The sequence below is a fragment of the Syngnathus acus genome, chromosome 20, assembly GCF_901709675.1.
Source record: "Syngnathus acus chromosome 20, fSynAcu1.2, whole genome shotgun sequence".
Lineage (NCBI taxonomy): Eukaryota > Metazoa > Chordata > Actinopteri > Syngnathiformes > Syngnathidae > Syngnathus > Syngnathus acus.
Window position 1 is genome coordinate 2,079,699 of NC_051104.1, and position 26,495 is coordinate 2,106,193.

At 49.2% G+C, this 26,495-nt stretch overlaps 3 protein-coding genes and 2 long non-coding RNA genes across 15 annotated transcripts; 2 read left to right on the top strand and 3 right to left on the bottom strand.

Annotated features, from left to right (window-relative positions):
• Positions 1 to 12: 12 nt before the first annotated feature.
• si:dkey-37o8.1 (uncharacterized protein LOC407641 homolog) lies at positions 13 to 3,187 on the bottom strand. Of its 6 annotated transcripts, none has more exons than XM_037279891.1 (8): positions 2,622 to 3,187; positions 1,837 to 1,981; positions 1,584 to 1,763; positions 1,218 to 1,514; positions 970 to 1,120; positions 635 to 891; positions 324 to 558; positions 13 to 252 (listed from the first exon to the last, which is right to left on the bottom strand). In XM_037279891.1, the coding sequence occupies exons 1-8, from the start codon at positions 2,834 to 2,836 to the stop codon at positions 161 to 163; spliced, it is 1,572 nt and encodes a 523-aa protein (XP_037135786.1). In that variant the 5' UTR covers positions 2,837 to 3,187; the 3' UTR covers positions 13 to 160. The 6 variants fall into 6 exon arrangements, with proteins under 6 accessions (XP_037135786.1, XP_037135788.1, XP_037135791.1 ...); XM_037279893.1 differs by having other exon boundaries at positions 1,837 to 2,116; positions 2,622 to 2,715; XM_037279896.1 differs by having other exon boundaries at positions 1,837 to 1,997; positions 2,622 to 2,710.
• Positions 2,626 to 11,578, top strand: fam49bb (family with sequence similarity 49 member Bb). 4 transcript variants are annotated; one of them, XM_037279899.1, is made up of 12 exons: positions 2,627 to 2,764; positions 4,899 to 4,960; positions 8,207 to 8,290; positions 8,574 to 8,695; positions 8,798 to 8,903; positions 9,597 to 9,736; positions 9,996 to 10,073; positions 10,163 to 10,279; positions 10,366 to 10,445; positions 10,519 to 10,645; positions 10,704 to 10,774; positions 10,857 to 11,578. In XM_037279899.1, exons 3-12 carry the CDS (start codon positions 8,218 to 8,220, stop codon positions 10,918 to 10,920), a joined length of 978 nt encoding a protein of 325 aa, XP_037135794.1. In that variant the 5' UTR covers positions 2,627 to 2,764; positions 4,899 to 4,960; positions 8,207 to 8,217; the 3' UTR covers positions 10,921 to 11,578. The 4 variants fall into 4 exon arrangements, with proteins under 4 accessions (XP_037135796.1, XP_037135794.1, XP_037135797.1 ...); XM_037279902.1 differs by having other exon boundaries at positions 8,210 to 8,290; XM_037279901.1 differs by lacking the exon at positions 4,899 to 4,960 and having other exon boundaries at positions 2,626 to 2,764.
• A 1,830-nt stretch (positions 11,579 to 13,408) lies between these two features.
• Positions 13,409 to 16,859, top strand: LOC119139324. Of its 3 annotated transcripts, none has more exons than XR_005101344.1 (4): positions 13,409 to 13,699; positions 13,901 to 14,011; positions 14,092 to 14,334; positions 16,748 to 16,859. It is a non-coding gene; the product is annotated as an uncharacterized LOC119139324 (long non-coding RNA). The 3 variants fall into 3 exon arrangements; XR_005101343.1 differs by lacking the exon at positions 16,748 to 16,859 and adding an exon at positions 14,800 to 15,359 and having other exon boundaries at positions 13,410 to 13,699; XR_005101342.1 differs by lacking the exon at positions 16,748 to 16,859 and having other exon boundaries at positions 14,092 to 14,769.
• Positions 16,860 to 18,101: 1,242 nt separating this feature from the next.
• On the bottom strand, positions 18,102 to 19,533 carry LOC119139325. Its single transcript, XR_005101345.1, has 2 exons — positions 19,468 to 19,533; positions 18,102 to 18,929 (listed from the first exon to the last, which is right to left on the bottom strand). It is a non-coding gene; the product is annotated as an uncharacterized LOC119139325 (long non-coding RNA).
• Positions 19,534 to 21,758: 2,225 nt separating this feature from the next.
• myca (MYC proto-oncogene, bHLH transcription factor a) lies at positions 21,759 to 26,053 on the bottom strand. The gene is made up of 3 exons (XM_037279898.1): positions 23,851 to 26,053; positions 22,604 to 22,837; positions 21,759 to 22,491 (listed from the first exon to the last, which is right to left on the bottom strand). Exons 1-3 carry the CDS (start codon positions 24,554 to 24,556, stop codon positions 22,145 to 22,147), a joined length of 1,287 nt encoding a protein of 428 aa, XP_037135793.1. The 5' UTR covers positions 24,557 to 26,053; the 3' UTR covers positions 21,759 to 22,144.
• Positions 26,054 to 26,495: the final 442 nt, after the last annotated feature.

Genomic DNA, 26,495 nt, shown 5'->3' on the forward strand with positions numbered 1-26,495 from the left:
TAATCAAGACAATTTCTGCCCACTTATTCATGTTTTTATTTCTTTCAAAACAGAACCAAAATAGCTTCTTTTGCAACAAAGGAGTCAAGAGTTTTTAAAGTCAACAAATGCATCTTAAAGCTTAACTGAAAGTCTTGTCACATTTCAAGCAGGGCCAAACTCATTTGGCCCCTTTGGAGCCTTGTGTCTTCTCCACCGACTTGATGACACCCACAGCCACAGTTTGCTTCAAGTCTCGGGCGGCAAAGCGACCTGCACCAAATGCAAACATCAGAGCAGTCACAGAGTCAAAGCTAGTTGGAAACTAGTTGAGGCTAACGTACCAAGCGGCGGGTATGTGAAAAAGCTCTCCACACACATGGGCTTGACAGGCACCAGCCTGACAGTGGCTGCGTCACCAGAGATCAGCACCTGGGGGCGCTCTTCCAGTATGGTGCCCTTACGTCGATCTAGCTTCTCCTTGAGCTCTGTGAAGCGGCAGCTCACGTGCGCTGTGTGGCAGTCCAGCACTGGAGAGTAGCCTGCCTTGATCCGGCCCGGGTGGTTCAGGATGATCACCTAAACAGACATTTACCAGTTGGTATCATTTTTAACCCAGCAGCTTTAAGGAATGCAAAATAATTGTGGTGCCAACCTGCGCCTCAAAGCTGCTGACGTCAGAAGGGGGGTCGTGTTGGGCATTGCCAGCGACGTCACCGCGCCGCAGATTTTTGACTGACACATTCTTAATGTTGAAACCCACGTTGTGGCCCGGCAGCGCTGCATCCAAACCCTGGTGATGCATCTCAATCGACTTGACCTCCGCTGTCACCTTGGCCGGCGAGAAGGTCAACGTCATGCCCGGCTTCAAGATGCCAGTCTCGATCTTTCCCACTGGAACCGTCCCCACACCTGCACACAAATGAGCACCTTGTTGTCCACAACTTGGGTTTTGGTCAGGTTTTTCCTCCGCTCAATATATTACTATACCTCCTATCTTATAGACGTCTTGCAGGGGTAATCGCAAAGGTTTATTAAGGGCACGAGTAGGGACTTGAATGGAGTCCAGCACCTCCAGGAGAGTCATGCCACTTGAGTTGCCTTCTCGGCGACGTGCTTTCCAGCCTTGGAACCAAGCCATCTAGGAATAAACCGAATTAAGTGTTCAAACTGTTGTGCCAAGTTTGAAAACCACTGACTAGAACGTGTTTGTCCCCATGCAAGAGGCTTTTAGTTACCTTGTGCGTGGGTCTGATCATGTTGTCTCCAGTCCAGCCGGAGATGGGCACGAAGGGCACGGTGTTTGGGTCGTAGCCGATCTTTTTGAGGAAACCTGCGACGGCGCGCGCCACCTCCTTAAAGCGTTGTTGGCAGTAAGGCGGATCGGTGGCATCCATTTTATTAACGCACACGATCATTTGCTTGACGCCCAGCGTGTACGCTAGCAGAGCGTGCTCGCGCGTCTGTCCCCCTCTCGACACGCCCGCCTCAAATTCGCCCTTGGCCGCCGACACCACCAGCAACGCCACGTCCGCCTGCAACGCAAATTGCTCTTGCTTGGTTTTCTCCCAGCAGACATGGCCAAAGGAATGCGCGCGCCCTACCTGCGAGGTGCCCGTGATCATATTCTTGATAAAGTCGCGGTGTCCGGGCGCGTCGATGATGGTCATGCAGTAGTTGCGCGTGTTGAACTTGAGCAGCGAAATGTCGATGGTGAGGCCGCGCTCGCGCTCGGCCTTCAGCTTGTCCAGCACCCACGCGAACTTGAACGAGCTCTTGCCCATCTATCCGAGGAAAAGCACCGTTACTTACGCGGCCCATTGCGATCGATGGGAGGCGGGCGGTCCCGGGGGCTACCTGTGCCGCGGCCTTCTCAAACTTTTCCAGCTTCCGTTGGTCCACGCTACCGCATTTGTAGAGCAAGTGGCCGGTGGTGGTGGACTTGCCGCTGTCCACGTGGCCGATGACCACCAAGTTGACGTGAGCCTTCTCCTTGACCATGCTTGCAAACGTTTGTTCTAAAGGTCAGAGTGGATTTTGGACATTCGGGTGCAGGCGCTCTCGAGAGAGGTTTTTATGGGCCGCTCGTTATTGGGCTCAGGTGCGAAGCCCCGTTGCAATCAATTGGCCCTCAGTGCTGCAGAAGCAAAGCAGTTTACGAGCAATTCACGTGGGACAGAAATAGTCGGGAATGCGTATATGAATGATTTCGTATTGATTTGTTACTATTTGTTTTGATTCATTCATTTGCATATTTTTGCTTGATTTTCAAACGCACACTCATTAGGATGTTGACACATTTCACCATACACCAACTGGTACTCTCAAGGTCACGACAGCGCCCTCGCGGGTTAACTACATTTTAGACTGGTCTCATGTTGAAGGACACTTCGGCGCCTTGAGTGAGGCTTTTTGTTGTGGTTTGAAGAGCAGAGATAAAGTTTCGCATGAGGCTAATAAACGGACTTGGGAAGGAGAATTGGCCAGTAGGGGGTGGCGGTGAGGGCACGCAGGAGGCGGGGTTTATGCCTGTTGACTCCACGCGCCCACCCCTTCGCGACGCTAACTTGACCAAAACGAGCCCCCCTCCTCCAATGACGTCGACTCACCAACCCGGAAACGGCGAATCGCTTTTCTTCTACCTTGGCGCTCGCGTAGGAGCGGACGGGATTTTCTTCTTCTCCGTCTCCCCCTCCTCGTCCCGTTTCGTCCTCTTCTTTTTCCGTCTTCTTCGTGTTCTGGTCTGAAGCGTGCCGTCCAGCCGCCCCCCGCCGCCGGCGACAAGGTAAGACTTGAAAATCCCCGCTTGAGATGTTGTTGGCGTTCCTTGTGGCCTCGCCTGGCCACCAGTTGCCATTCATTGGCTTTTGCGCGATTTGATGGCCGCGGGGGAGAGAAATGATGAATCATGAGCGCTGGGCGACATCCTCCTCCCTGAACGCAGCCAGCAGGAGAACGAGTGCGTTTTCATTCAGCCCCTCTTTGGCCAACTTCTCGTGCTCAGGTTTCAATTCCTCTTCCTTTCTCTTTGGGGTTTATTGCCTCGTCCCCGACACAGTGCAGCACGTGACAGAGAGCATTGAGCCGGTTTTCTTTTGCAGCCTGCAAAATAACCCCGGTAATCGTTTGGAGATTACACTTGGAAACTCAACCGTATGCTTATGGATTAGCCCCTGCTGTTCCTTTTGCACTTTTCTGCTCATGCTGATCGCTAACACACATCTGACAGTCTAGTTCCGATCATATCACATCTGCTTGGCCTGACCTTTGGCACGTTCTTAGCAAAGGCTGGAAATAATGTTGCTGTGAGTGAGTGAGCCGCTGAGAGATGTGGCTGACAGCTGATGTTGGCAATATTTCCTCTTCAGACGTGGGCTTGGCTGCATAGCTAATCAAGCGTGCTCATAATGGAGCTGAAATGAGAAAATCTGCAGGATGTGTTTGGGACGTCTTGCGTGTTATGTGCAAAACAAATCAACGCTGGGCAAAGTGGAAAACATTGGTAAACGGCGAGGCTCCGAATGCCTCATTTCCTCGCAAAAGACAAATTTGTGCGTGACCCTGAAATATTCATCAGGAAGTTGTGACATGCGATTGCAAGCACCTTGCGAAATGTTCCTCGGCTCGGATCGTCGATGCTCTTATGGTGGAGCCTCCAAAGTGGAATGATCCATCCATTCGTTTGCTAGAGACATTTGATACTCCTCGACCCCCAGCACAGGTATTCAGTCTTGAGCCCTCATCGATACCAAGTACTGGTGCCACATAAATTTGCATTGTGGAAAAAAATGCATTGTACCAAATTGACAATAAAATGTCAGACTAATTGCATCTTTGGGAGGCAAGTGTCAAAACTTTGCAAGGGTTGCCTACTCCTATGCTTGTGCGTTGGGTCAGGCGCGACGCTCCGGCGGCCTGGGAACGACTGAACGTGAGAGCACGGAAAACCGATGAATAATTCACATGATTAGCCGCCACGCCACTTGCGAGAAACCACCTGCCCCTCACGCTTTCTCGTTGAAAAGGAAAACCCCATCCGCTAAAAGAAAAAAAAATACATGAGTAGAGCAATTAGTTGTTTGCAGCGGTGGTGGAGCAACGCGCTGCACTCACCGAAGGTCGCTTGCGTTCCCATTCGATCGCTGCGGAGGAGTGCCCGATCGATCGCGCTCCTCTCTGCATTTCTCGCCATCAAGCTTAAGGCCGTCGGCTCCATTTGAGCATCCGCCAGACGTGCGTGCGTGCGCGCGTGCGTGCGTGTCGACTTTTCCGGAATGGAATTCTTGCCTCCTGCGTCTCACTCTCTCGCTCTGTCGGCATGTCTGCTCTTGTCTGTGAACGAGCATCGCAGCGAACGACCATGACGTGGACCAGCCTGGCTTGAGTTGAGAAGAAAAAAGCTTCCTCTGCTTCAAATGGCGGATGAGAGAAACCAGAGTCAAGTCTGTTTCTGTATTTGAAGCACAGTGTGGATGTTAAAATGTTTGTAAATAGCAAGCATAGACTAGCAGTCAAATGTTTGGAAACACTTGCTCATGCTGTTGAATGGCAAACTGTTTCATAATCTTTGACTTGTGTCCTCGGCGCTCTCATGTTGGTGCTCCTTGCAGAGCTTTGTTGTTTGTTTTTTTCGGGTAGCATTGGTTCTTAAAAATTGGAGAACCACCCCCATGTTGCACTGTAACCCCCAAAGCACAAATGTTGCATCTTGTTTGGTTGTTTCGTATCGATCCTTTCAGAAAACGAGGCCCGACGCTGGCCGATGGAGTGTTGTCGAAATGGGAAGTGAATCAGAGGAAGTGTTGCATAACAGGAAGTGTTTTGCGTGCGTGGGCGCCCATTTGCACCCGTGCATGTGGCTAAATAATGCTTGCGAGGCGACATCATGCGTTGACCTTCTTGCGTCATGTCGTCGCCAGGAGAAGAGCTTGCCGGACCACCGGGACCGGAGGCCAGCCGCCGGCTGCGACCTTGCCAGCAGGTGCGCCCACAAACTCCAGTTTGGGACAATGCGCCACAGACTCAGCCCGTCACCACCAGAGGGCGCACTCCTCTCATAGAGTGGTTGCTGCACGTCAAGCCAAAAAGCAGCCGCACACTTTGGCTTTTGTCCGGCAGATGGCGCTGCGCTCTCACGAATCGCAACTGCAGTTTTTGGCGCTTCCCATCATCGGTCAGCCAACCGCCTCGTACAAACCCGCCGTTGTGCCCCACCCAAAATTCACTCGGAGTGGAAAAACAACCCAATTTCAACCAAGCTTTATTTTTTGTAATAAGAGTTGTGTGTATGCAAATGAGCTCCAGTTCAGCTTGTTCTTGAGGCAATTGGTCAAGTAATGATGGATGGTGCGTGCGTAGATGCATCCCTGGGGGGGGGATGCTCAGATCATCTCAGCCAGACAGTGAGTCAATATGCCCTCTTGAATGATCCCCCAACATCTTGAAGGAGGAGTTGGAGGACCATCAAGGGCAAGACGCAGTTGCTGGCGCTCCACGTGGGCTGCCTTCCATTTGTGGTCTTTTTTTGTCAGCTCGCCTGTCAAGCACACAGCTTGCACGCTTTTTCTCGCTGCGTGTCCCTGTTGCCATGGTTTCCAACTTTGGGCAGGTGCCGACCCAAAAGCATGCCTGCCCGTGCGGTTGCCATGGCGAGCTCAGCTGCTGATTCCGTCCTCGTCTACGTCATTCTTTTGTTTTGGTACATTTTGCATAGGCGTGGCCACGAGGTAATTGAGTTCAAAACAAACCCCGCCCGCCCCCTCGCCCCTCCAAGCCATTTTAGTCAGCTGAGCGGGAGTCTGGTGAATGGGGGGGGGCTCACACCAACCCCAACGGGGAAGCACGCCTCCATTTTCTGTGTGTGTGTGTTGGACCCAGGCCGCTGTCAGCGAGGTCGGGCTCCGGCTGAGCGGGCTAATGCGATGTGGCGTGTCACCCGGAGAATCTGGGTCAAGTTGAAAGCTGCCCATGCTGCAGTGTGACGCGCCGCACCCACAAACGGAGATTTGATTTCCAAACTAACATTAATAATGCTAACATGCATTTTCACCATGGGGGCTATGCCAAGCTCAGGGGGCGCTGCTGCCGCCGCAGGTTCCACTCTTGTTTTTCTAATGGGACCACGTGGATACTCATGCTGCAATTCAGTAGTGGAATGTCAGCACTCTCTGTCCCCCCCACCTCCCCCCACCCGCGTCTGCTTTGCCGGCGCTTTGTCGCAGTGCTCCATTTCAGCGCCGCCCCGCCTCAGGCAACGGCGGCCACGCAAAGTGCAAGGCGATGCCACGCTGAGGTCAAGATGCTGCATTGGGCGTGGCCTTCAAAAGAAATACAACCCAGCTGCTATTTTCTTGTTATTTTTTGTGCCCATCTCTTGTTGCATCCTCCCCTGTCCCCCACGTGTCTTCATCCAAACTTTAAATATCAGGAAGAATAATAATATTGAGTTTGACTTTCTTCTCCTCACTGCGGGAAACATTTAAGCAAAAATACTGCACCTGATTTTTGGCTGCATGAGCTCATGCATGCTCACATATTGACAGCGCTTTCAACAAGTCCTTCCCACTACTATGCTAAGCCGCCGCCCTCTCATTGGCTGCCGCAGTGTTCACAGTGGAACCCAACATTTTAGTGCGGCTCCATGGATACAGCGAGCTGTCGGCTGGATCGGCCCCAGCCAATGGGAGAGCTGCGCGGGCTCCCGCTTGTCACATTCTGCCCCCCCCCCCCCCGGCTTTGGTGGCAGTCACCCCCACCCTTCTCCTCCTCCTCCCTCAGAGCACGCAATTGCTCAGTGGGGGTTCAAAACAACAACACGAAGGTGCCCACTACCCAAGTCATGCGCGCTTACTACGACGGCTACTCAGCCGCTGTGGAATTAATGCTAGACATCATCCACATCCCCCTAAAAAACTCTCGGGGTGGGAGGGTGAAGATTGGACCTGAAAGAGGTCCAAAATCTACAATTGAATACATTTGTGCTTCTTCTGAGATCCTCTGGTGGACTTCAAAAGTGGGCCACGCAAATCCCTGCCCGTCACATGACCTCCTTTCTGGGGGGTGGCGGCGGGCCCACGATAGGTGGTGCTAGAGGACCGTGGACGATCCCCCACCCCACCCAATCCCCTCGACGGTGATTGCCGGTCGATGACCTCGCCCCAGACGGGCCTTGTGAGGCTACGTCAGGTGTGGGGGGGCCGGACGGGGGCTCATTCAAGTTGCATTAGTGGCCCAGCTCAGAAGGGGGGGGGGACTGGTAGGGGCAGGTGGGGCTTTGCAGGTGGTGGTGGAATTGAGGGGCATCACTTGTTGCCAGGCAGACTTGACCCAGTTTGTCTTGAGCTCGATCACATTCGGTGAGCCAGAGTCCTGCCGACTTTGGGCTGATAGACGCGCTTATCTGCATCTCATGCATTTTAACGCTGCCGACTTTGCACTTTGTCATCTTTCAACTTCACCTGCGTCGTCAAATGTCCTCTGAGGTGTCAAACGCGTCTCCGCCGATGATGGAGACGAGCGCAGCTCCTCGCTACAAACGGTCGTCTGCTTTCAAGGAGTCTCGGGCGCCTGTCACTACACGTTGCGCCGAGCGTCGCTGACGTCTGCGCGTTTGTTTTAGCGCTAAGCTACGCAGCATCCTGCACTCAAATGTCACTTAGGCAGCACTTAGGCAGCATGTTCAAGTCAGTCTGTTTGTTGGCAAAGGCAAAATGGTATGAGAAGGTTATTTAGATGACAGGAAAATTTTCAACAAAAGGCCCCGGTTGATTGAGGGGAATGTTTTTTTACTTCTACATTTTAAAATGTCTAAATTTGCTCAGTAGACTATTTTTCTCAAGGCAAGCAAAATCAAAATTAAACTCTTTGCCCACCCTGGCTTTTGATGACCACCAAGTTGACATTTGTCAAAACATACAAGCTTGTTAAATTTAGAAAATGACCGCCTAGTTTATGATGGAATGCGTTCCCCTCGCTGATCCCAAATCAAACGGTTGCTGGGTAGAAATTGAGCAAAGCGCAAAACCACTCCGACTCGGTTTATTTTTGGACTTTTTTTTTGGCTTGACATCTGGTAGACAGGAGAGCATGTGCAGGAAGTGTTTTTTTTAGGGGGGGGCACTGAGGAGCATCGGGGTTCCCCAAGCGCACAAGTGTGGGCGGCATTTTGGTGCCCCGCCTCGCCACCCTGCCGCTGTGGAGTCACTTATTGATTCGTCTTCTTCTCCAGCAGGTGCCAAGATGGGGAACCTGCTGAAGGTGCTGACCTGCACCGACCTGGAACAGGAGCCCAATTTCTTTCTGGATTTCGAAAGTGAGTGTCGGCAAGGCCCCGCCCCTCCCCGCCTGATATCGATCGCCCGAATACGTTAGCATGGCGTTCTCAACTCGGCCAGCTCATCTCCTCTACCTGGAGGCGCTTTCACCCCACCTGGCAGTTTCATGCGCATGTGCGTGCGGAATATCAATGGGCGTCCTCAAATAGATAACTGCAGCTTTGCTTGCCTCGGGCCCCCCAAAATAATCCTGCCACTGTGGAATTTTCAGATTCCATCCCGTTGCCTTCCTACGAATGTAATTTTTGGCTTTGCGTGCAGATGCGATGCCCACGGAGGGCGAACGCCACGTGTGGCAGCAGGTGGACGTGGTACTGAAGGACGCCGAAGCCATCCTGGACGAGCTGCAGGCCTACAACGGTGCCGGCTGCGAGATCAGAGAGGTGCGCCTCAAAGCCACTCTTCCTCCTCAGTCACCAATCCAAAAATCCAAGATGGCCGTCAATCATTCCATTGATGCTTTCTTTTTTTCCCCCCTTTTCCAGGCCATCCAGAACCCCAACGATGAGGCGCTCCAGGAGCAGGCCTGGGCCGCGGTGGTCCCCCTGGTGGGCAGGCTCAAAAAGTTCTACGAGTTCTCCCAGAGATTAGGTGCGGGACCAAATGTTGAAGCTCTGAGAAGCGCCTTGACCTTAATGGCCTTAATGTTTTGCATGTATGTAAACATGATGTGGACTTTAATGAGCATAGATTCAAAAGGGGAGGGGGGGTTGGCACGGCGACAGCCCGGCACCCGTTATGTAACTGAGTAGGACACCGCTCCATTTCGCTGCCTTGACTTTAGGCTTGACCTCGGAAGCACCGATGCGGGGGGGAGGGGCGGGTCATTACTACAATGAGTGTAATCCCGCTCCTATATTTCCTCTGCCGTCGTGCTCCACCCACCCACACCCCTTTCGCTTTGTGTCAGCGAGATAATTAGTGCCATGTCTCATCTGCATCTGAGTGGGGGAACCCCTGCCCCTCCCCCCCCTCCCTTACTGTCAGCGGGCCTGAGGCACTTTGGGCATCACCGCTGCTCTAGTAACGCTGGCCACTTCACTTGCTTTCAAAACAAATCATTCGAGGGCTTCCCAAAACAAACCAGATCTTTTTTTTTTAGTAGTGGTTGTTTGCTGAGGATGAATGAAAATTCTGCGTGTCAAAACACATTGCACGTAGCAAAATTTGACAATTCAGCCAGTAGAGACATCCAACGTGGTTGCTATGGTTACCAGGAGGAGCGCATCAAACTGAAATGACAGACCGTACATTGTTAGGGTTTTTTTTTTTTGTTCTACGCAGAGGCGGCGCTGCACAGCTTGCTGCGCGCTCTGACCAACGAGACGTACGACGACCCCACGCAGCACCTGGAGCGGGAGCAGGCGCTCGCCAAGCAGTTTGCCGAGATCCTGCACTTCACGCTGCGCTTTGATGAACTCAAGGTAACAACAAATGTTGTCGGGAGATGTTTGGACAGACACTGCTCGGCCTGCTTGAACAACCAGGGCAATTTTATTGCGACTTCCCAATTAGCCGCCGTGCGTGCTAAGTGGCGCGGCGAGCCCACCCGTCACCGACTTCTGACCCACTTTGAGCGTCCGCCCGTCTCTCGGCTCAAGTGGGATTTGCTCATCCGAAGAGTGATTCAGTCCCATTGAGATTCCAGGAATGATTGTGATTATTGTGTTGCGATCCTTGCAGATGACCACTCCTGCCATTCAGAACGACTTCAGCTATTACAGGCGAACGCTCAGTCGCATGCGCATCAACAACGTCCCCGTAAGCCACACCCGTGCAGCATCAATTTTTAACTTTTCTTTCAACACTTCATCATTTAATTTTTTTTTCTCGCTCGAATGCTGCCGAAGGCCGAGGGTGAGAACGAAGTCAACAACGAGCTGGCTAATCGGATCTCGCTCTTCTACGCCGACGCCACGCCCATGCTCAAGACCTTAAGCGACGGCACCACCAGGTTCGTGTCGGAGGTGAGTGGGCGCGAGAGGAAGCCCTCTCCGGACAAGATACTCACCAGGCATTCATTTCCTGGCTGGCTTTGTGCTCCCGCGTGTAGAACAAGAACCTGCCTATCGAGAACACCACCGACTGCCTGAGCACCATGGCCAGCATCTGCAAAGTCATGCTGGAAACGCCGTGAGTCAAACTACCACAACTCAAGACACATGACCTGAGAGCTGACCCCGGCGTGTTTTGCATGCGTCGGCAGGGAATATCGCAGCCGCTTCGCCAGTGAGGACACGGTGTCCTTCTGCCTGCGGGTGATGGTGGGCGTCATCATCCTGTACGACTACGTCCATCCCGTCGGAGCCTTCGCCAAGTCCTCAAAGATTGACGTGAGTACGCCAGCGCGGCGGGGCGCTAATACCGATGCTAACGCTAGCTGGCCCGCAGATGAAAGGTTGCATCAAAGTGCTGAAGGAGCAACCGCCCAACACCGTGGATGGTCTCCTCAATGCTCTCAGGTAAAATCTCAAGATGACCTGGAGATGCCACGCCCACAAAAGTAGACCAGGACTCACCTTGTGTCATTCTGAATCCTCTCAGGTATACCACCAAGCATCTAAACGACGAGTCTACCAACAAGAGCATCAAGCTGATGCTGCAGTAGCGGTCAGCTGCTCTTTCCGCCGCCGCTCAGCGTTCTGCTTGCTGGAATGTCATTTTGTTCCCCTTCTTTTCCAAAAAGAAGAAGAGCAGCCCGGCCCTCTTTTGCTTGTTGCAAATTGCTACTGCTGTCTCCAGCGCCGAACTCCGACGTGAGTGGCAGCTGACGCGAGCGTTGCGGCTCCTGAAAACTTAATTCCCCTCTTTTCGAGGGATGGGGGCTTGGACTTGAGCTTGATTTAAAAGAGAGAGAAATATAGAGAAATATTTTGCTTTGTTTTGTTATTTAAGACATCGTTCTCCGCATGATGACCTTGATTCAGGTTGTGTGTCTATTTAATAAGTTGAAGATGATCTGTTTGGGTTGAGCTTGTCTGCTGTGTCGTGCGCGTGCGAAAAAACAAATCTGCTGTCTCTCGTCCAAATGGTACTTGTGGCAATCACATTGAAGAGTAGAATACTGTTTTGGTTGATATATTTTTATACAGGTATAAAATTGTGCAGAATGTCCTTTATTTTCATGGTTGTGTTTTTATTTTTTTAATTTTTTGCTGACTTTTAAAACTGTGATTTGTGCAAAAAAAAAAAAAAACTGCAAATGAAAAGTGAGATTGTAAGTCAATGGAGGAATTAAAAGGTGGAATGCTTGTTTTTCTACAAGAGTCTTGTTTGAGATTTTGTGTCATTGAGTCTCCACAAGGGAAAAAAAATAATGATGGAATTTAGCATTTGGTAGTTTTTGTGGTTGTTAATTTCAAGTGGCTATTTTTTTTAAGCATGTTTGTTCCCCGTTTGTCCTCCTCTGAAGAAATGTGGATGGGCATGGCCCACTGCAGCATCCCTCCACTAATGCGTGCACACATACTCACACTTAAAAAAAAAATAAAAAATAAAAAAAATGTCGGTGCTGTCCCACTCCACATCGACCTTGGCTCATCTGGGTGCTGGTAGGGGGGGGTTAGTTGGCTTTTCTCGGAAACACAACTGTCATCACCCACCCCTGCCCCGAAACCACTTTCCCACAGATGTGCCCCCCCCACCCCCACCACCCCCAATTCAACTTCCCTTTGCACGTTGCTTTAATCGGGGAGTCTTAGTTAATCAGTCATGTCAAAAGAATAACGGCTCTCGTGGAGGGAGGTGGGGGTGTTCAACGGTGGTCCGTCCGTTTGTCTGAGGGCCTCTGCAGGAAGTCCGAGTCAGTGAAAGTGTTGCCACACTTGACTGACACTTCCTCTAAATCCCCCCCCCCCTAAAAAAAAAAAACCCACTCAACTCAATGTTCCCTTTGTTTCTGGAGCTTTTTACAGACATTTTGTTTGCTTTTATTCATGATTCATTTAATATGCACTAAATATATAAAATACATTAAAATATTTAAATAGTCCTTTAAATAAATGGAATCAAAAATAGAATGAAACTAACACAAAATATGTATTAAACATTAATTAGAAAAAATAAATAATTGAACAAAAAAAATTACAATATTAAATGAATCAGAATTAAAATAAATCCCAAAAATTTATATCAATTTTATGCCTAGTGGTTGTTTTAATTTGCAGCCTTTCAGTCTTTTCCTACCGGCAACATTGCTGCATCCGCCCCTTCTCCCTTTTTCCCCATCAGCAACCTTCACTAAATAATGCAGCGGGGCTTCTCCGGCACGCTGCCGTATGTTTAATTCACGGCGGCGACTGATGCGCCAGGTGGCCGCCCGTCGTAGCCGTCCGCCCTCTAATGCATCAAGTGGCCCTACCCTTGACCCCCGAGCAGCTAACATCCGCCGAAGCCGACATTTCGTCGGCACTCCGGCAAATATTTGCGTTTAATCCCAGAGGCGCCGTCTCATGGGTGCTGCTCAACATCCTTCATCGGATGCTCCGCTTATCTTGCCCTCTTCAAGGTGCCCTTGGTTGCGCGTTGCGAGCCAAGATGCTCCAGGTCGCAGCAACGAGCGATTGGCTGACGAGCGCTCGCCTCAAGCTGCCCGGAAGAAGCACGCTTAAGTCAAGCGGTGGCAGAAAGCGGCCAGGAAAGCTCAAAGAGCAGCCGAAATGGCGAAATCTTGCCGTTTGTTTTTCCCTCAACGGTTGGGTCGCTGGCGGCCTAATCGAAGCAGATAGCGCCTAACGCTCACTTGCGCGGGAGCCGTCGTGCCCACCAAAAGTCGCTGCATGTTGGTGATAATGCGCCGGCGTTTTCTTGTCTCCGCACTCGACACGCTGATAGCGCTCGTGTTCATTTTGTTGTCTTGAGCGTTGCCTCGAGAGCGTCCCCACACTTAATTGTCCAAGTAACCAAAACACGGCTCGCAGCCTCAACCATTAGTGGCGCTAGCGATGCTAGCAAGGCGTCGTCTCATGTCAAGAAGAGGAAGAGAGCGTTTGAATGTTCATGTTTGTCTTTTCTTCACACTCCGGTGGTGAAAACCTCCCAAGTGGGTGATTTATTGCCAACACGCAAGCCAAAGCTCATGTCAGCTTTTCTTTTTTTGGTCTTCCTCGGAGGCCTCTGAAAGCATTTGTTTGATCTCGCTCTCCTAGCAGAAAGCAGGCCACCGGCTTTTGGCTCCAATAAGCGCGCAAAAGCCCAAAAGCGCCCGGTCGCCCTTTGACAGCTCGTCGTTTGTGGCAAGCGGGCCACGTGTTTATGTTTAGCTCCACGCAAGCAAATGATGGGCTCCCATGTGCAGATGAAAGCTATTTATGACTCCCACTATCAGATTTGCCCCACTCGGATTTCATCCCTGAACGGCGCACGGGGGCCGGCCGGCACCGAGCCAGGTACGTTGGTCGCAAAGTCCGATCATACGAGCTAGCTAGCGTAAACTGAAATGTAGTCACAAGAGTCCTGTTCTTTGATCACCACCTTCTAACATTGATATTGTGTTTTTCTGGTACATTTGTTATTTACAAGTACACTATTCTTGTAGGCAGAGCTTATTTATTTTAATAAATAAACTCTTTCTCCATTTTCTTTTCGAGCTTCTACACTCTGGCCCGCAACATCATCAATCTTTCCATAGACGCCCTCAACAAAAGCTGTTTGGCATCAACATACTTTTACTTTCCACTGCTCCCTACCAAGTACGTCAGGTGAGTACAACAGATTCCATCTCGAGTTGCGCACTTCTAGGTTAGTCTGACTTCACTGCTGGCCTTTTCCTCACTTTTAGCACGGCATTCAGCGCGTTCCTTGGCGACGCTCACGGTACATCCTGTCCGCTCGTTTGCTGACACCGGGATGACATCATCGCCGGGGCAACCCCCCCCCCCCCGAAATGTTGCAGACAAAGGCCCCCGAGCAACGTCGGCTATCCGCACATCGGCGTGGACGCAGCACTTTTGCAAATCCCTAACCAGATTAGCGCCGCGCCGCAATAGGCTGTCACGCCCGCACACGGCTGGGGAGGCCCGAGGTGAGCTCAACACACGTCAACAATTTTTCATGTAGGCAGACAATGTCAGTCATGTCTTCTTTATCCATTGCGTGGAATGACTAATATTAGTGCCGTACCGACGAGCGTCGTGGACAAGCTCAATGGCCATGTAGTGGAACAAAAATGGTTTCACGTCAAATGCATAACTTCAGTTCAGCGCAACCTAAATCTATTTAAAATGTGTTTACTCACCACTAGAGGGAGCTTCCCGACAGTGTTTCTTTAATCGAGGTGGGTAGCCAGCCGTGATCTTTGCTCTACGGTCACACCCAGACGATCCGCTTATTCTCACCCACCGCAAAGTCCCTCTCTGTGTTTTTATATTTGCGGGGTGGATTTTGACAAATTTTGTTCTGGAAACTGTCCGTGGATGAGAATGAGTGTTAACAAAAAAATAAACGTGGTAGACGTTAACAGCTCGCTCGTGTGTTTGTGTTGGCGTAGGACGTGGTGGGGCGGGGCCCCCTGCGACATCTAAATGGGGAGACTTCGTCCTCTTGACTTGTGAAGAAACAGGCCTTCGCTCGCCCTTTATCTCGGTCCACAGAAGAGCGACTGTTGTTGCTGTTGGTGTGGTCCACGTCAACCAACTGTTTTGTTGTTTGCCGCTTCCAGGACATCACAAACTTTTATATCCCGCCTCCATCATCAGGTGCGGTCGTCACGTTTTCAACCCATTGTGCCCCGACCCTCGCGGCCCGTCGGTGTGTCACTGTTTTGATGTAGAGCGGGCGTCGTACGGGGCGTTGTCGTAATGCCGAGGCGGACGCCAACAGCTCCAGCCAGGCCTGAAAAGTGCGTGAATAGTGGAAAAAGTTTTCAGTCAAAATGATTCCTTGACAAGGCAGCCATTAGGGGGCGACACTGAACAAGAACTGCACAAGCAGGTTTGAGAAGTCAGAGGAGGCCTGAGGAGTCAAATAAGACCAGCAACAATTTTTTTTAAATCCAATTCATTAATTGATCATTGAATGAATTGAATACAATTAAAATACAACAAATTGGTTGGATTGTTTTTCATCTTCTGAAAAGGTGCCGTGTTGTTTGGCTTTTTTCTCTGTCCTTGATGATGTCAGCATCAGTGCCCCCGTCAGTTGGCCTCTCGCCTCTGGCCGCACGTCACGGAACGAAGCGCGTCATCCACCCAGCCGCCACGCACACGCCGCATGTTCTCACCTGGTTTCCGCGGCAACCAGACCACATCAGTTTCCGTCTTTGCACAAGAGCTTTGCAGAGAGGCCCCCGTAGAGGGATAAACAGCAATGCTTTTGGGGGTCTTCTCCTGATGGATTCTTTGCTTTCAGAAGAACCACATTCTGCCCGCGGGCCTCCGACACGACAAGAGCTCATGTAGGGGTGTTACGGAAGCGTTGCCCCCCCCCCCCCCCCCCCACACACCCTAAGTAGCCCAACGACCTTCTGGCTTTTGACTGGGCTCCAGTCCAAACACGAGCCACTTTGTCCCTGGTGCTCTGCTTTTGGCAGCATGTCTTTGATTTCAGCCCCTTACTCCATTGTGACATTGGCTTACCGCCCCCAGTCATTTTTTTGACATTTTTGTTTTGCAGTTCTTGCCGGGTGCCCCTTTTTTTTATCCGCCGAGTGTCGACTGTTAGCATGATGATGTATGGCGAGCAGCTGACGTCCAGCTGCTCCCCAACCGTCAGTCTGGAGAGTGTCGCTCAGCCCGGCCGCCCGCTTTACCAGAGCGATCCGGGAACGTGCGTTCCACCTGTCTCGGCTCCGGGCAAACCATTATAGTCAAGACCACTAACGAGGCCTTAATGCGCCAATCGTCTTGCTCGTACAATTCGTGGACCTAACCGGCCAACTAATTAACAAGCAATTGAAGTACGTACACATCTTCATTTTTAAACATTTCCTGCGGTGTCCCCCAGGGGTCGGTATTGGGCCCCAAATTGTTCAATCTGTACCTCAATGTTTCAAAGTTATTAAAAATGTTATTTTGGCTGACGATACAAATAAATTGCTCAGGGGGAAATCTAGAAGAAATTTTCAATTTAATGAATATGGAAATGAAAAAAAGTGAAAACATGGTTTGAGTCTAATAAATTTAAGTAAAACCAAACTTTTTGGGTAAATGTAGCAAACTAACTGACGCTCAAATACAAATAGATGGAATCATAATTGAAAAATAAAATTTATTGATGTAATCATAGATGAACATATCAAATGGAAAGATCATATTAAATACTACACGTGAAAGTAAAAGTACAGTAAAAGTAAAATCTTTGCTACAGGGAACTAAAAATGTTCAAATTGGATAGGGGGTGGGATTAAATAAATCCTACTTCTTCCCACTCCTTTTCAGACATGTAAACTCTGCTCTTTATGTGTTGTATATTGTATTGACCCCTCCCCTACGCTCCAGTCCTCCATCCTCAAGAGTCTCCGTCTGCCTGCTGAATGAACCCCGGCCGAGTGTTTGTTTTGTGCCGCCCGCCCGCCACGTGATTCATCCACGAGATTAGGCCATTAGTTAATCACACTCACATTAAATCCGATGGCAGGCCCGCCCCAATCAATCAGCTCTTTTTTTTTACAATCAGCTCTTTTTTTTTACAACTTGCTATTCTTCACAAATTGCCGACATCTGCTCAGCGTCTGGCCGACGTTTCGAGCAAATGAGTAAAGGGGCTCAAGCATCTCAGCGACGTAGTTAAAAGCTTCGGCGCCTGCCCAGCAGCTCGCCATTCACTCAGACTTACTTCAAAATGGAAGAAAGGCTGCATGGGCATTCCCAAATTGCACTGTTTGTTGACCAGCAGGGCGGCGCCAAATACCCAGAAAGGCTTTCTGGCTTTGGCGTCGATGGTTCAAATGGTGCCGTGACGCAGGCGGGTCAGCGTGACCAGGCAAAAGAACAAGATCAAAAGTGGAAGCAGGCCACCAGCTAATGATTGACGGTCTTCACACAAAACTGTTACACATTACCCTCCCCAAAATATTTGAGCCCCACTGATCGGGAGTCTACCCAAAAGCCTGACGAGGTATTCGCGGAACGCACGGCTCAAACATTAACGCTGTTGAACTCGGTAGTTGCCGCCGTGACTCTGAATTTGCACGTTCAAGGGTCGCGGAGGGAGAGCCCCTTCGACCCCTCCCTCCACGGCGTGTCAATAACATGGCCATCACGAGAAGCAGACACCTTCATTTGATTGAGAGGGCCAACAGCTGTGGGCCGAGGGAGCGATGCCCTAATTCCTGACTGACTGATTGACAGCCTGACGAATAAAAAGTGAAAGTAGGTTGCCGCGCTTGTGTGGAAAAATAACCCAGATCCCCCCCTCACCAGTTTGATTTTGATCAAAAAGTAGTGCTTGTGCCGCCTGGGTCTTGGCAGCATGACATCCTTTTTATCCACCTGTTACTTGAGCCATCTTGTACTTAGCATTATGAACTCTGCCTCTGCACAAAATCAGCAATGCAAGACAACCGTGGCAGGAAAATAAATAAATAAAATAAATAAATAAAATAAATGTCTGCCTCCACAGATATTTCGCAAGACTTCAAGGATGCTCGAGCACTGCCGGCTTGTTAATGTCTAAACTGAATAAACATCTCACTTAGCCACTGTCTCACTTACCTGATGTTTTTTTTTTTTTTTATGGGGACGACTTTGGAACTAATCGCAAGGTAGGCCGGGAAGACACCTTGGAGAGAAAAAAAAATACAAAGACTACAAAAACAAGAAGTTAACATAGAGGGAGACAAAAAAGCAGGACGAAGATGATGTCGTTGTATTTTTTTAAATAACTACCTAAAAGTGATTGTACAAAAAGCTATCTTGCATCTCCACGTGCGTTCAAAAAGGAAGCCGCTGAATTTTGTCTGAAAGACGTCCTTGGGTAAAAATGCGACAAGCATCATTCTGAGAAGAGCACCTCGAATGTCTGCCACATTTTTTTCTTCTTCTCATACAATCACCAAAACGCTCATCATGTAGCTTTGCGACTTATTTTCTTTTGCTTATTGAAAAATGTCAAAAATGTCTCATCTTTCCTGTAAGTTCTTCTCACGAAGAATCTTCTTTGTTCAGCACAGAGTGCAACACCTCTGGAGCCAAAGTGAGTCAAAAGGAGGCTTGGCTGAGCAGAAGTGAGAAACGGTGAGAAGAAAGCGGGGGTGGGGGGGGCCACTTGAGAAGGCCACCTGAGAAAGATGGGAGCTCATCTGCATCATTTCCTCTCAACGTGAGTCAAAAAACAAAACTTTGAGCATCTCAAACATTCCCGCTACTTTCACCAGCGCGACACCGCTTGACGGCACCGTTCGACTCTGTCCGCATTTGTCACTTCCACTACCCTCCTGTAGAGGGAGCCGTGAACCCTGAAAGTTATTTCAACGATGAAGCGCCCGATGCGTTGATCGATTCCTGGAAAGCTCTTTTTCCACGTGTCGCGTGGTGAAGACCCACATATCTCTTCGGAAAAAAAAAAAAAAAAAAAAGCTTGGGAAGACGAAGCCAGCGGCTCACCTGCACGCTGCAGCAGTTTGAGAAGCTTGCGAGCAGCTGTCTCGTGTTGCTCGATAAGAAGCACGTGCAGGCCTTCCTGTATGGAAACCAACACCACATAGCAGACATGACACGAGCGCAAAGTTTCATCGGAGATGTGCTGATGAGGACGCACTCCCACTTAAAATGGTCGGCTGCTATTTTTACAATCGCCCCCCACCCGCCGCCCCAACCACCGAACGCCCCCCCCCCCCACCCACCGAACGCCCTCAGTGACCTCGCGGGCTAACTGTTGGCTTGACATTTCAAACGTTTGTGAATGAACGTCTTGACGCTTCCCTCATGCACTTCCTGCTGAGCGCATTTTCTCTACTACGAAAAGCATGCAATCAATCTTAGCAGGCAATTTAGTCCAAAAGTGTCGACAGCGCCAAAAACTGCTCAATGTCCCTTTAAGAAGCGTAGCGCGACAGTTGGCTACGACCACACCGCAAACCCGCAGCGGCACGGGGCCAATTCAGGGTGCCGGGGAGTTGTTTCCAAGAAAAGGGGAAGTAGCGACTATTAAAAGAAAGTGAGAAGAAAGAAAAGGAAAAAGGAAAAGAAATCCGGCAAGAGTGAAAACGCCCCCAAACCTGAAAACAGCGCGAGTTTCATTTCGCAAAGTTGTGTGACATGGGGACTCTCCCGTGATTATGTCACCGCTCACCTTTTGGCTGACATTTGTCACGTGCACTACTGCTGGCCTATTTTTGCAAATGGCTTCGAATGACGCGTGCACGCACGCAAACGTTCACCGAGATGACGACCAGCTTCTTGATGTTGACAAACGGCGACGCTGCACTCATGACATCCTTGGGTTGCTAAAATGAGCTCGCTGGCGCCGGCGTTTAAACGCGCTCAGTTGGGACACTTCATTAGGCACACCAGTGACATCGCCTGCACAAACAAAACTGCGACGAGATTACATATCAAGTCAACCAACTCAAAACGGCTCAAAACGATGATTAAAATTGTCAATTTGTAATCGATTAATCGAAAAATTGTAAAAACTTCCATCAAGAGAGAGCAATGAGTCAACTCGTGCAACTCTGCCTATTTGGATAAAAGTAAAGATATGACGTGCTTCATTGTAAAAGGTCTCAATGAGATGGAAAGTGACAGCTGAGGGCGGCGGCGTGTCGGAGGCGGAGCCCCGTCCTAGCCGGCTTCTTCGCACAAGGAGCCAGTCAAGTAGTCCCAGCTGCCACCAAAGCCCCGCCCTGGCGGGACGGCTGAAAGGTGGCCCCTCCCTCCAGCTGAGGGTTGTAAATCCAAGACGCTAAAGTGCAGCGAAAGCGGCCGCTGCCTCGGACAGGTGCAGAGCCCGAAGGAGCCTTTTCATTGCGACAAAACCAAACAACGGCGCTCCTTCAACAAGAACTTGCTGAGAGTGGATCAAGGCTCATAAATAGTTTTGCAGAGCTATTATTTATTTATTTGTATTTTTTTTTTTTTATTGCAGGCCAATCCCGGGGAAGACATTTAAAAAAGCTCCGGCCCCCGGTCAGCCGATGACATCATCCAGCGGCTCTCCTGATGCTGTTATATAACAAGCGTGCCGTGAGGCATCACTTACCATCAACCCGATGACGCGGTGTCACGTTTCACGATTTGTCAGCGGCGGAACAAACGCGGCCACGGCTCAAGAATAAAGTCAGACGAACGATACCGCACACTCATCTTGCCGACGTCGTCCTCTTACAATGAATATAAGAGATGACTCGAGAGGCTGCGTCATCCATTCCGGCCAGGAAAATCACACACAAGCAACATCTGGAAGACACTGAAATATTCCCAGAAAAACACAATGCTGCGCCAAAAAAAGCAGAGGAAATGGGTTTGTTCTGACACTTTTTGGGGCTTAGTCAGCAAATGTCCAGGAAAAAGTTATATCGTAATACTGTCGGAATATACTCCATTGATACGATTTGACATTTTGTTCGTTTGAAATGACCATTTTAGTCTAGTTTTGGCTATTTTCAGGGCTCTTTTGATGACCAAGAGATTTTGTCTGATTGCTACCAAATTTGAGCAACTTATGCTAAACCCTAAATTATAGTATACCCTAAATTGCAAAAAAAAAAATGTTTTGGCCATTGCGTGCGTGGGTGGAGGTTGATGACCCAGTTTGTAATTTTGCTGACATTTTAGGACTTTCCACCCCAAATAACATATTGTGCCCAAAATGTCAATACAGCATTGACAGTCCAGTACCACCAAACTCCAAGTGCTGGAAACACAACAACATGTAAACAACACAATAAAAGCACAACTTTCCTGCTGGGTTCCATAACAAATAACGCAAGTAGTATAGAAATAAGTCACCAAAACAGAATTCCCTGAGACGTCACAATATAAAGTGCACAATTAATGTAAAGCTTTAGCTTTCCGTTCATCGCCTTGTCTCCACAAACACGCCAAAACCATGGCAAATAGCATCTTAGCTTAGCATCATAGCTTTTTGGTTGTTTCGTGTACAGAAAACTAGCACCTGACTTGCAAAGCAGTGCGGATTCGAAAGGTGCTAGCTACCTCTTTTTATATATTTTCCCCCTTTTAATTAATAACATTACACGCATAGTGGGATAAAACAAAAAGAAATGGAAGATGTGATTTGTTTTTAAGCGACAATGGAGCTCGCATGAACTCTGCCTAGCAACCAGTTGAGCAATTGAGGTGCTTTCACCGTAACAAAGCGCTTTACATTATTGTTAGACGCCTTTTCTTTGTTGTTGTGCTTTTTGTGTACTTTTCTATTGTTCTTACGGTGCAGTTCTGCTTATTTTCTGAGCAATTATGTCAAAGTCAATAATCAAAATTATTTTTTTATACTGTAATGTTTTTGTTGTGAACGTTGACACCTGGTAAGAAAAGAGGCTGAAAATGAGAGAACATTATTCTTTTTATATTTCAAAAAGGGGGTCAAGGAACAGAATGCAAAAAACAAACACGGGGTCTGAAAATCCAGACAATTGAGATCCAAAAATACATTTTCTTAGGAAATATTAAATATGTACAAAAACATAAAAATTCATCTTTTAATTCGGGCCCCTGCTGTGGAACTGCGGGGCACCATTTTTCCTTCTATTTTCTTAATAAAAATAAACTTTAAATATCTGAACTCAGTCATAACTTGAATTGAGGCAGTATCAACAGATTCCAACCATCTTTTTTTCCCTCGGCAATTGCATGCAAACGACTGCTCAGGACAGTCGGCATCCAAAAACACAAACGGACGAACGAACAAAGAGGCGGGTGGGCGAGCGCCGACTAAGCGTGCTGGTGGCGCAGAGCGGCGAGTTTGTGTGCGAGGAGCTGCCCCCGGCGCCTCAGCCGCTCCTTGAGCGACAGCAGGCGGCACTCGTCGGCGTGCATGGTGCGCACGCACTCGGTCGCTTTCTTGAGGATCACCACCTTGGACGCCTTGTTGTTTTTGGCCAGGTCGGGGATCTGGTCACGCAGCGCCAGGAAACTCAGCTTGAGCTCGTTGCGGCGGAGGCGCTCCAGCACGTTGTGACTTCGACGCTTGTCCCGGTCCTCTGAGTCGGACGGGCTGCGGCGTTTGCGGTTGGTGCCGATCTGCTTGGGCGTGCCGCTCTGACTCACACCTCTGCACTCTAGGGGGGGCAAAGGAAGGGGAAACGTGGGTCGATTTTTGTGGATCCCGGGAATAAAAAGAGAAAGCGAAACATGAAAAATGGGTACAAAAAGGTATCCAAGTGGTCTTACCTCCACCGTCGTCCATCTTGAGCCGCTTGCCCGGGTGCGCGGCGTAGTTGTGCTGCTGGGTGGAGACGTGGCAGCGTTTGAGCACCAGGGGGATGCCGGTGCCGATGCATGACAAGTCGCAACGCTTCACTGCCTGCCGCTTTTCCACCGTCACCACATCGATCTCCTCCTCATCCTCCGCCTCTTTGTCGTTGTCCACTTCCTCCTCCTCCTCCTCCTCATCATCATCATCCTCTGCAACATAAACAAAACAAACATTACACATGACAGTCAAAGCACTCTTGAGCAACTGCCCTGACAAATTTTAAATGGCTAGATTAGTCGTTAAAAATACTGTACATACAAAAGTTGAATTCAAACATTTTTTAAATCATACAAAATAAAATTTTATATTTAAAGAAAATTGAAAATGATCCCTAGCTCGTTGTGAACGCAGCGAGGGAAATATTCTTTATGCCAATACTATTGAGAAGAAAGTCGAGCTGGTGTGTCCTCGTGGTACTTTGGAGACATCCAGGAATATTCGGGGCGGGGTTGCAGCACTGGACAGATCCAATAGCATCACCCTTTTAGTTCCCGGAACAAGTGCATCCCAGGAACGCCCGCAACATGAATAAAAAAAATATTCTTGGAACTTGGGGTGGGAAATTGCACCCCCCCCCCAACTGGAGACGGACGGTGTTACTAAATCCATGATGCAACTTAGGGAACTGCATCAAGTGAAAAGGTGAATTTAAACAAAACTTAATCAACATTTTCGAAAAGACTAAATTAGGACAGCAACTAACTACTTTAAAAATTTATTAAAATTATGTTTTTTTTTTTCTTAATTCAATAACAGCTCTGCTGACTGTGCAGAGAACTCAGTTTCAGTGACTGGTTTGGTCGGCAACAGCCATCAGATAATCGGCAAAAATACTGACCAGTTTTCCAAAGTAAAAACTAATGTTTGCAATTTGCCTTATTTAAATTCAGTGCAAATCAGTCTGCTTTCATGAAGGAAAACGGATAACAGGTGCACTGCATAGACAATTGATATTATCAAAGTGGATTTCAATCAATGTAATTGATTAACGGATCAACTCCTGCACCTTTACTGAAAACATGTCGGTCAAAAGTGAATTTATGGTATAACGGCATCAACGTGATGATCAGTAAGACTAAAATGAGTGACAGCAGAACTGGGCTCACGCCCCTCAGTGAGTAAAAAGGTCACCGTGAGAATGAAGATGCCAACGATGTCCTACCTGATTCGCTGCTACTGCTGCTGCTGCCACTGTAGGGAGGCGTGTCAAGCCCCAGGTCCTGAGCGGGAGGCTCGCTCTGCTTGGGGGTCTCGGCCACCGGGTAGGGGAAGACCACCGAGGGGTCGATGCACTCTGACGCCGCCGTGTTGAGGTCCTGCAGGTAGCTCCTCCAGGCGGCCACCTCGGCCGACCCCGTTGTGGACGCATCGGCGGCAGGGGCGGAGGTCGCGAGGCTGGGATTGGCCGCGGCGGCGGCTGATGCTGCTGCCGCTGCGAAGGCGGAGACGTCCATCCGGGCTGCATGGAGCGTGGCAAGCTGCTCGGACACCACCTTCTTGAGCTTGGCCGCGGCCGAGAAGCCGCTCCACATGCAGTCCTGGATGATGATAGACTGCAGGAAGGTCTCTGAGTAGTCGGCGGAGTCGCAAATGATGCTCTGGTTGATGGCGTCGTCGCCCAGGAACTCGCTGACCATCTCCAGCTGGTCGGCGTTAGACGGGTAGGTCAAGCCAGAAAGCGAGGGTCGCCGACTGGGCGACAGCGGCGGCGTGGGAAGAAGTTCGAACTTCTTCCAGATGTCCTCGCTGGGCGCCGGGGGCTGCGGCTGTTGCGGGTAGAAGTCCTCCTCCGAGTGGTCATAGTAGAAGTAAGGCTGGAGGGAGTCGTAGTCGTAGTTCCGACTCAGCAGAGCAGAACTGAGCGGCATGATGGCGGGGCGCCGAGGGGATGCTGCAAGCTAGGCGGCTGACAACATGCATGGAGCTCAGTTCGAATTGAAAAAAAAAATCAAAACGCGAGCAGCAGGTGTCGACTTCAGGCTTGCAGCCTTACCTCTGTTGCTTTAAACAAGTCGGAAAAACAAAACGGGGTGAAAATTATTCCTCCGGCGTCCTCCGTGGGCATAAAATCTGCGTGGCCGAGTAAAGACGCATGAGCGTCGACGGCGTTGCAGCGAACGAACGAGCCGGTCCAAGCCTCCGAAGCTTCTGAGGGGATTGTGTCACTTCGAGAATCACATCAGAGTCCGCGGCACTTAGCTTATATATGGCCGCGTCACTACCCCAAGCCACCTCCTCCGCCTGCCCCCCTCCACCCCCGCAATAAAATATACGTCGCCAAAATCGGTAAATTGATGTTAAACTCACCCATACGCAACGCTCACCTCAATTTCGACGTGAAAAATATACTTCATATGAGCTTTTCTGGGTACTATTTTACAGACTGCGTCAGGTACGAGCAGAACAAATGGGCGTGGCTATAGTAGAGCGGCGGCCCCATTGACTGGAGACACGCGAGTCATATTAATGTAGTGTGCAAAGTGATATCATTTGATTCATACAGCCACGCTCGCTAATATTAAACATGTTTTTAAAATTAATTCACCAATGGTTGTTTTTTGCACGAAAATAAGACACAGTGTGGCTTTTATAGCGAACATTCACCGGCGAACAGTGCACACGCGAAAAATGCAGAAAAGAAAGCGTTATCTGGGAAAAGACGTCCATGTCGTTCCCGCCTCCACGACAGGCGAATTGTTGCTCTTCAACCGCAGGAGGAATTTTTAATTCAGGCAAATCAAGCATGCAATGTGTCGCAGTTTTGGAAAGCGCGGAGTGGACGCCTCCGATGCATGATGGGAAGGAGATTTCACGGGCTCTGAGCACCCCCTGGTGTCGTTTACCTGATACTACAAGGACCGAATTATTACTGCCCTCCATACCACATTTGAGTTCCTTCTATCCTTCCATCATGTTTCATTACTTCCCCCATCCTTCTTTTTATGCATCACATTTAATTCAATACTTACCTTCCTTATTTTCCTCATTTCTTCTTCCTTGTTTCGACATAATAGATATTTAGCAATGTATGCCTATATTTTCCTCTCATAATTCCCCGTTTCTATTATCTTAAGGCATGAGAGCATTTTAAAAGTTACTCATAAACAACAACAAAAGGAGAAATGGCCGCCATGACTCAGCAGTCAGATCAATAGATGTTCTGCTGAGTTGCTCAAAGCGAGTCGACCAATCATGTTGAGCGAGACAGCTAATTGCCTGATTAATTATTGACGCCAGTCGAGAAGAAAACGAGGCGTTTACCTGAAGAGTTTACACTGAAACAAGTGTACCTCCAGCGGCCGCTAGATGTCACCCTTTTATCACCTTAACACTAAAACTTGACTGAATCGCTTTGCCAGGTATGATTTGATCCTGGCAACATTACGGCGCATGTTGATTTATGACTCATCTTAACTGTAGCCGTTTTTTTTTTTTTTTATCTAAGCATTCAGACATGCAAATGCATTTGACACAGAGTAGCACAACAACAATTAGAAATCCTGACACAACCAAAGGAAATCAAGTACTAAATATCAATTCAGAACTGGAGAAAATTGTTTCCATATTGACTATTTCAATTGTTATTTTAAAGTTAAAAAGTACAATTATGATACTCAGAAGTGAGCAGTCAGTTCATTTGGTTGTCCAAGTGTACCTAATATGATGTCCCATGTGTGTCGAGTGGACCCAAGCTGCTTTGAAAGCAAAGCGAGGGTGATTTGTAGAGTTCTTGACTGGTCTTAAACGCACAACCGTCCGTGCGTGTTGAGTTCTCATCTTTCCACGCTGGTGCACAAACATCCGCCT

Excerpts from the sequence above, each read along its gene's own strand:
- si:dkey-37o8.1 (XM_037279891.1), bottom strand. The coding sequence starts at position 2,836 with ATGGCAACTGGTGGCCAGGCGAGGCCACAAGGAACGCCAACAACATCT. Across the intron at positions 1,515-1,583 it reads TGATCACGGGCACCTCGCAG|GCGGACGTGGCGTTGCTGGT; the intron begins GTAGGGCGCGCG and ends TTTGCGTTGCAG. Across the intron at positions 559-634 it reads TCAGCAGCTTTGAGGCGCAG|GTGATCATCCTGAACCACCC; the intron begins GTTGGCACCACA and ends ATGTCTGTTTAG.
- fam49bb (XM_037279901.1), top strand. The coding sequence starts at position 8,218 with ATGGGGAACCTGCTGAAGGTGCTGACCTGCACCGACCTGGAACAGGAG. Across the intron at positions 10,280-10,365 it reads CCACCAGGTTCGTGTCGGAG|AACAAGAACCTGCCTATCGA; the intron begins GTGAGTGGGCGC and ends TCCCGCGTGTAG. Across the intron at positions 10,646-10,703 it reads CCAAGTCCTCAAAGATTGAC|ATGAAAGGTTGCATCAAAGT; the intron begins GTGAGTACGCCA and ends GCTGGCCCGCAG.
- myca (XM_037279898.1), bottom strand. The coding sequence starts at position 24,556 with ATGCCGCTCAGTTCTGCTCTGCTGAGTCGGAACTACGACTACGACTCC. Across the intron at positions 22,838-23,850 it reads CAGCAGTAGCAGCGAATCAG|AGGATGATGATGATGAGGAG; the intron begins GTAGGACATCGT and ends TTTATGTTGCAG. Across the intron at positions 22,492-22,603 it reads CAAGATGGACGACGGTGGAG|AGTGCAGAGGTGTGAGTCAG; the intron begins GTAAGACCACTT and ends TGCCCCCCCTAG.